This window comes from Fukomys damarensis, unplaced genomic scaffold, assembly GCF_012274545.1.
Source record: "Fukomys damarensis isolate Sample0158 unplaced genomic scaffold, DMR_v1.0_HiC HiC_scaffold_7, whole genome shotgun sequence".
In the NCBI taxonomy this organism is placed as follows: Eukaryota; Metazoa; Chordata; class Mammalia; order Rodentia; family Bathyergidae; genus Fukomys; species Fukomys damarensis.
In genome coordinates this window covers 41,784,351-41,792,217 of record NW_022900919.1, presented here as the reverse complement: position 1 = coordinate 41,792,217, position 7,867 = coordinate 41,784,351, and the positions used below count along the sequence as shown (strand labels likewise).

General features: G+C 40.5%; 2 protein-coding genes across 2 annotated transcripts in view; both read left to right on the top strand.

The window, feature by feature from the left end:
* LOC104853163 (olfactory receptor-like protein OLF3) overlaps positions 1-92 on the top strand; it is a 607-nt gene extending 515 nt beyond the window's left edge. Inside the window, exon 2 of the mRNA XM_010611046.1 lies at positions 4-92. Coding sequence (XP_010609348.1) covers positions 4-92 — 89 coding nt within the window. The remainder of the gene's footprint in view (positions 1-3) is intronic.
* Positions 93-1,325: 1,233 nt separating this feature from the next.
* LOC104853123 (olfactory receptor 2F1-like) lies at positions 1,326-2,454 on the top strand. The gene has a single exon (XM_010610971.2). It carries the CDS (start codon positions 1,513-1,515, stop codon positions 2,452-2,454), a length of 942 nt encoding a protein of 313 aa, XP_010609273.1. The 5' UTR covers positions 1,326-1,512.
* Positions 2,455-7,867: the final 5,413 nt, after the last annotated feature.

Here is a 7,867-nt window from a genome sequence, read left to right as displayed (position 1 = left end):
CAGCAACTATTTCTAGCCAAGAGAACCCTCAACTGACTTACGCTTTTCAGTCTCTTGCATTTGATTTTGTGGTTCTGCTCTGTGTGCCTTAACACTGATGTATTGTATTTGTCCTGTTTGGTTCTAGTGATTTGCACAAATGTGCTCTGGTTGGCTTTCTGCAGATTTTTACCAAGGATGAATTTTTAAAATTTATTTGATTCTGTGGCACTGCTGATATTCTACACACAAATACTTGACTTTGAAAGATGAGGTTACCTAGAGTTTGGTTCAAAGCGTAATACCTTATATCATCAACATATTTTTCCATAAAGGAAATATTTACCAATTAAATTTTCTAAAAGCCAAACATGTGCCTAGAAATTATATTGCTATTAAGAAAAACTGATGGTCCTTAATACAATGTTTCTAGAGAACCAGTAAGCAAGCTGGGAGGGAGAAGACCCAATATCACCCTGACTGAACAAAATCCACACAGTTTGAAATTAAGTCCTTAACCATCACTTGATGTTCAGTAGTTGAACATGAATGTCACTGTTTTCCAGATACTCTTAGTACATCCTTTTTAAACATTTTTGTGAATATGTAAAAATTCACTTCCATCTCAGTATATGAAGTGCACCCTACTGAGAAGTAACAAATAGCTACAGTGATAATTTAATTACAAAGCTTCAAATTTAATTAGCCAAGTATTAACCTTGCTCTTCTCCCTGAGCATAATTATTTTAACTGATATTTTAGTAATTATTAATTTAATCTCTATCTCTTGTTAAATTATAACAACCAAGGTAATCAAGACCCATGCGTATCTCCCTTTGTGGCTCACAGTCAGGTACCAGGAGTCTAGCTCAGTTCCTGACACACAACAGCACCATGGGTAGAACGGATGTAAGTTGCGTCTGGACTGATGGTGAAATGAGAAGACGTGACAGGACTCCTTTCTAAACAGTGAGGAAGACTGAACCCAAGAAAGCACGAAGAGTGACTGAATGCAGACTTCAGAAATGACATCCACAACTTCAGGGTCCCCTGTTGTTTCCGTGTATCTGGCCACAACACTGTACCTACTTCTATCCCACACTGAAGGATCCTTCCTTTCTTTCCTATTGTCCATGTTTCTTCCTACCTTTCTAATTTTCCAGCTTTCTTTGCTTTAGTATTTCTTTTCCCTTTCCTTTCCTTTTTTCTATATCTTCTATCATGCATTCTTTCTTTTCCTCACGATTTATTTTCTGTTTTTTTTTCTTAATTATAACCATCCAACATCCTACACATAAATGTTAGCCGAGAGATGTGTGCTTGAGAATCTAACAGTCTACGGTGAGAACCAAGTATTCCTCTCTCCAGTGTCTTCATTACATTGTCCTTTAATCATCCAGGCGAAAGCATCTCAGTATCCCTGTTCCACCTCACATCCTAGCTGGGCACTTAATTCAAGACTCCTAAAGTGAGTACTTTACCTGCCCATGTGACATTGTTGCCCCCAGCCCAGCAGTCCATCCCACCTGCTCCATGAGGAGGGACAATGTGAGCTGGGTGAGTGAGTTCATCCTAATGGGTCTCTCCGATGATGCACGGACCCAGGCTGGGCTCTTTGTGCTCTTTGGGGCCACCTACCTGCTGACCCTGCTGGGCAATGGGCTCATCCTCCTCTTGATCTGGCTGGACACTCGACTCCACCTGCCCATGTACTTCTTCCTTGGCCACCTCGCGTTCGTGGACATCTGCTACACCTCCAGCGGGGTCCCCCAGATGCTGACACACTTCCTCCTGGGGAAGAAGACCATCTCCTTTGCCAGATGTGGGACCCAGCTCTTCTTCTCCCTGGCTCTTGGGGGCACCGAGTTTGTGCTGCTGTCTGCGATGGCCTGTGACCGTTATGTGGCTGTCTGTGACCCTCTGCGTTACATGGCAGTGATGAGTCCCAGGCTCTGTGTGGCACTGGCAGGTGTCTCCTGGCTTGTGGGCCTGGCTAATTCTTCTGTGGAGACTGCAGTCACTATGCACCTGCCCACCTGTGGGCACAATGTGCTAAATCATGTGGCCTGTGAGACACTGGCCCTGGTCAGGCTGGCCTGTGTAGATGTGACCCTCAACCAGGTGGTCATAGTGGCCTCCAGTGTAGTGGTGCTGCTGCTGCCCTGCTGCCTGGTCTGTCTGTCCTATGTCCACATCGTGACCACTATCATGAAGATTCACTCCACTCAGGGATGCCGCAAAACCTTTGAGACCTGCACCTCTCACCTCACTGTGGTCTCTATGTCTTATGGGATGGCCCTCTTCACCTACCTACACCCTCACTCCAGGGCCTCAGCTGAGCAGGACAAGGTGGTGGTGCTCTTTCATGCTGTGGTGACCCCCATGTTGAACCCTCTCATCTACAGCCTACGGAATAAGGACGTGAAGGCTGCTGCAAAGTGGGTTCTGATGTGGAGCTCTGAGTCAAAACATTAGGTGGTGATTTTTTGATAAAATGGCTCCTCTCGGAAGACACTAGATACTAGATTATGAACTTTCAGCGCAACGCACAAGCGTTGCTTGGACATGTGCCTGTGCATGTATAACTGAGCAGGTGGTAGAGCAACAATCTACTCTCTTTTGTTGCAATAGAGATGTGGGATTTTTGTCTCTGGACTCTATTTTAGGTCCACACCTTATTCCAAAGTGAATTATATTGACTTAAAAAATGTATATGCCCTACTAGAAAGTTAAATGGAATATATTCACTGCCTTTAATGAATGAAGGAGAAAAAATGATTATCAGCAGATATGAATTAGAAATGAAATTACATCAGAAGTCAGGACAGTATACACAATTCATGCCAAGAAAGTTCATTTCCTTTCTAACATCTGCAAATCTAAATCTAAATCTTTTTTATAGTCATTGAGAAGAGGAAAAACGAGGTGTAAGTTACAAAATTTACTGTGCCCATGGGATCAAACAGGCCTTACTTGGTTCAGAGTTGCAGAAGTCATGTGAGCCACACATGGTGCAGCCAATCTCATTAGGGTGGGGACCTTACAAGAGCATCTGGGGCAAAAGTCATGGTCCCCACAGCCCTGGTGAGTACAACTGGACTGTATGAGTCACATGAGCATCATTTTGCTTGTTTCCCTTTCCAACTGGCAGACCAGAGAGACACATGTTCAGGACCTTAAGCCAGTATCTTTCTACACAATAGAGTCCAAGGATATCCTCTTGTGAAAATGCAGAGATGTGTTTAGAATCCACCCTTTTCTAGAAAGCCACACTACACACTATCACATGAGGGCCAAAGTCTTCAAAAAGAAAAGATTCCTGCTTGTCCACTGGTGAAAATATTGTTCTCCTCCTCCAATATATTAAATGAATGATTGAGTTCTAGATGTCCTAGACCATAAAGCAAAGCAGTGATATTTTTATATTGAGAAATATTTAAACTAACTTTTCAGAAGAAGACCTAAGCATCTCTGACAGAAAGTGTCACTGATGTGTGATTTATCTTGCCCTCATACACATACAAAAGCATAAAATCAGAAAACTCAAGCTTTTACTCTACCTGTTGAGAAGGTGATAAAGGCTTGAAGAGGAGGAAGAAAGCATCATAAATTTATAGTAAATTTTTATTGAAATAACATTCATGTAACATAAAATTTACACTTTTGACAGGTTAAAGTGTACAGTTCAATGGCATTTACTATGTCCATAACATTACGCTACCTCACATCTGCGTAGCTTCAGAACATTTTCATCACTCCCAAAAGGATTCCCTATTCCCATTAACGGTCACTCCATGCCCCAGCTCCTGACAACACTAATCTACTTTCTGTCACCAGTGATTTGCTGATACAGGTACATACATTAATGGAATCATGGAATCTGCCATCTTTTGCTTTTCTCTCTTTTAGCATAGTGCTTTTGCAGTGTTTCATTCCTTTTATGGCTGAATCATATTCAATTGTATATATCCACCACATTTATTTATCCAGTTATCAGATGATAGACATTTGGATATTTTCCACCTTTTAGATTATTATGAATGTGTTATTATGGACATTCATGTAAAATTATTGTTTGAATACCTGTTCTCAATTCTTTGGGTAGACACCTAGAAGTGAAATTACTGAGTCTTATGCCTGAGAAGACATAAGGAAAAGCTCTGTACAATTTTTTGGGCACTGCTTTTTTGGGTAGGATTCCAAAAATACAGGTAACAAAAATGAAACTAAACTTGATTACATCAAACTAAAAACTTCTAACATCAAAGAAACAACTTACGGAATGAAGACGCAGCCCATGGATTAAAGGAAAATATTTTCAAACCATACTTGTGATAAAGAGATAGTATCCAAAAATTCATAAGGAACACAAACACTTCAACAGCAAAAAAGATGAATGTGCCCATTTAAAAACAGACAAATGATCTAAACAGACATTTCTCAAAAGAGATATCAATAGCCAATAGATATATATAAAATTTTCTGTATCTTTAATCAAATTAATTCCACACAGAGATACAATCTCACATGTTAGAATGGCTGTCATTGAAAAGACATGAGAACTGGGTGCCATGGCTCATGCCTGTAATCTCAGTACTTAGAAAGCTAAGGCAGGAGAATTACCATGAGTTCAAGGCCAGCCTGAGCTACCTAGCAAGACGCTGTCTCAAAAAAAACAAAAGAAAAAAAAATATCAAAAGACAATTGAAGAAGAAAAAACTCAGTTTTATACTAAAACAGAGATAATATGAAAGTAGAAGAAGGACTGTCAGAGAGGAAGATGGGGACAGGAGAAATTGGGTAATGGAATTATCAAAGTATATTATAGCCATATATAATATGCCCAAACTATACCTATTGCTCTCTATAACTAATATGCACAAATAAAAAAGACAGAGAACTCCTGTACACTCTGGACAAATTTAAATTTACACAGTCATTTGAGAAGACAATATGAAGATTTCCCAAAAAACTAAAACTAGGGCCGGGGACTTAGCTCAGTGGTTCTGGCACCTGCCTTGCAAGCACAAGGACCCGAGTTTGATCCTTGGTACCAAAAACAAAAAACTAAAAACTAAAACTAGACCGACTGCATGATCCAGCAATCCCACTTCTGGGTTAGCAGCCAAAAGAATTAAAATGAGTATGTTGAAGAGTCAGAAGTTAGGATTTTCAACCTGTGTGGAATAGGTAGGATTGGGCATTTTTAGAGAGGAGTTTTAGTTTAGAGAAATGGATTTGAGACAGAAGACCCAAAAGCTTTGTGGCTGTTGGAGGAGTAAAAGTTGACTACGATCCCTGTCATTTTGGCTGTGAGGGTTTGGGTTTGAGGTATTCCTTATCACCTAGAAAACTTGATAAGGGATGAGTTGTCATCAGGTTTTGGGAGTGATGTCTTAGCAAAGTTTTGCAGAAGAAGATACTTGGAGGAGTGTTGCTATAAGGGATTACATACAGCAGTTTGGATGGGCTGAGGAGATGGGATGGCATGGATGTTATGAGATCTGCCAACATGTTCTGGGCTTGTAACATGAGTTAGGTGAGTTGTATAGGATATAAAGCATGAGAGGTATAGAGTATAAGATGTAGGAATAGAACAAGCCTGGAGATTTTCATAATTAGGAAAACCATTGCCACTAATGTAGAGACAGGTCAGCCACCCCACAACAGTTTTATTCAATTGTTTTGAGAAGTAGCCTATGGAAGTACTTTTGTGCCAAGAAGTTGAGCTAGGAATCCAAAAGTGAATCCCTTTTTGGCATTTACATAAAGGTGAAAAAGTTTATTAGGGTTGTGGGGGTTGAATGTCAGCACAGCGGTAGGGGCCAGTTTGGGTTCATTGGAGATGGAGAGGAGGGGTGACTGAGGTCCCCTCTTAGAGGGGTATGGCCATGAGACCAAAGTTTGGCATCTGCAGTCAAAAGTAATTAGCAAAGGGCCAGGGATTTAGCTCAGTGGTGCTGCCACCTATCTCGCAGTTGCAAGGCCCTCAGTTTGATCTCCAGTACCAAAAACAAAACAAAACAAAAAAGTAATTAGCAAGCCCCCAAAAGAAAAAGAGATCACACTTTTATTGTGGTAAGGGGATCTGAGAGATGAGGATTTGCAGCCATGTGTGATTCCCTTGGAAGTTGGAGTAAAGTCAAGTTCACAGTAGGTAACCTTGGTCTGAAAAAAAATGGCCTTTGTCTGGAGATACCTGGCATCTCATTGTTGTTAAGAAAGTAACTGAACAGTGCCTGTAATTAACAGATTTGAAGAAAGGCTGTGGAGTAAAAAGTTATCAGCATATTGGACAATGAAGCTAGGATCTACAGAAAGAAACAGGAGATCTTTAGTGTTTCTCTAAAAAGGTGTGGACTGTTGCAGAATCACTAAAGAAAGACAGTTTAGGTTGGGGGTTTTAGTGACAGAACCCATTCAGGTAAAGGTAAAAGGATTTGAGAACTGGGGTTGAGAGGGATAGCTTATATAGAGAGATATATAGCTATAGATAGATATAGATATTTTTAAAGAATTGTAAAATGACAGGTACCTGGCAATATTGAGGACAGAATGTTATATGGGTTGGGCAATGGGAGGATTATGGATAGGGAGAATTTACTGATAGTGTGTAGGTACTGGACTAGATAATAGGTTCCATTTTTTATGTCCAAAATAGGAGTGTTGTAAGGGGAAGTGGTGGGTCTAAGAAGTCTGGGAGTGAGGAGGCTGGAGATCATGGATTAAAGTCCCATGTCCTGCAGGTTATGGGGATATTGTGTCTTGCTGGGGAAGGAGAGAGGGTCTTTGAGGACAACCACGATAAGAGTGTGATGAAAAACAGCTGAGAGGTGTTTTGTTTCCCATGTGATGGTGTTGACTTGTTGGAGTAAAATATGAGGTAATGTTTGTGTAATCTGAATAGATGATGGGGGTGGGCTAAGGAGAAGACTAAGGCTGGGGATCTTTGGCTGGCAATGGCATAACGTACTTTTGGAAATATATCTCAGCTCATTAATGGAATTGGACAGGTTGGAAGTATAGAAAGGAATGTGTGAAAACTGTCATTTAAGGCAGAGGCTTGGTACAGAGTGAATTAGAAACAAATCAATCCCCAAATAGAGACAGAGGAGGGAACTAAATGCTCTGCATATTTCTGTAAAACCAAATGCAATGTTCTTGTATCCAAAAGAAAAGAGATCATCATACCTGCTGCATTTAGACAAATCCTGGCTTCTTGAGGTCACAGAAGCTTCAGAACTGGAGCCTAATCAGTTGTCAGCAGTAAGTCCCAGCAAACTAGTAAAGGACATGTCAAAGTTGACTTTGGATTTAGAATGGCTGGCCCTATTCCCAAAGGCCCTGAGACAATCTGTTTGTTCCTTTAGCTCCAGGGAGGAAAAGATGGTTTTTGCATTTACTTTTATCTTGTGCTATTTTTAGTCCTATTTAGTGTTCTGTTTCATTTTTCCTGATGAATCATCAAAGTCAGATAATTGACAAAGGACAAAGTGGTCACATCTGAACCGCTTTGAGCTGAGTGGGGACATTATTAGAGGCCTTTTCTGAGTTTGCTGATCATAAGAGGAAGGGTGATTTTCAGTTTATAGTTAAGACCTAAGTTGGATGATGAGATCCAAATGGCTTTTTGTAGTAAGTTTAGGTGCTAGTTTGAGGCTTATGATTGAGAATTGTGGATTCTAGAAGAGATTAACTGGAGAAGATAGTTGTACAAACATGAACAAAAGAGAACTCCACAAGAATAATCATTAGCCATTTTTGCCAAGAAGAGTTTGAAAGCCAGACCCAAGGATCCTTTGTGACAATTGCAATCAGGCACTTATGCATAAGAACACTTCTTTATAACCTCCAAGCTCTATTTCTCTTTTGGTAGAGTTGACACCAG

Coding starts and splice junctions, on each gene's coding strand:
- LOC104853123 (XM_010610971.2), top strand. CDS start 1,513: ATGAGGAGGGACAATGTGAGCTGGGTGAGTGAGTTCATCCTAATGGGT.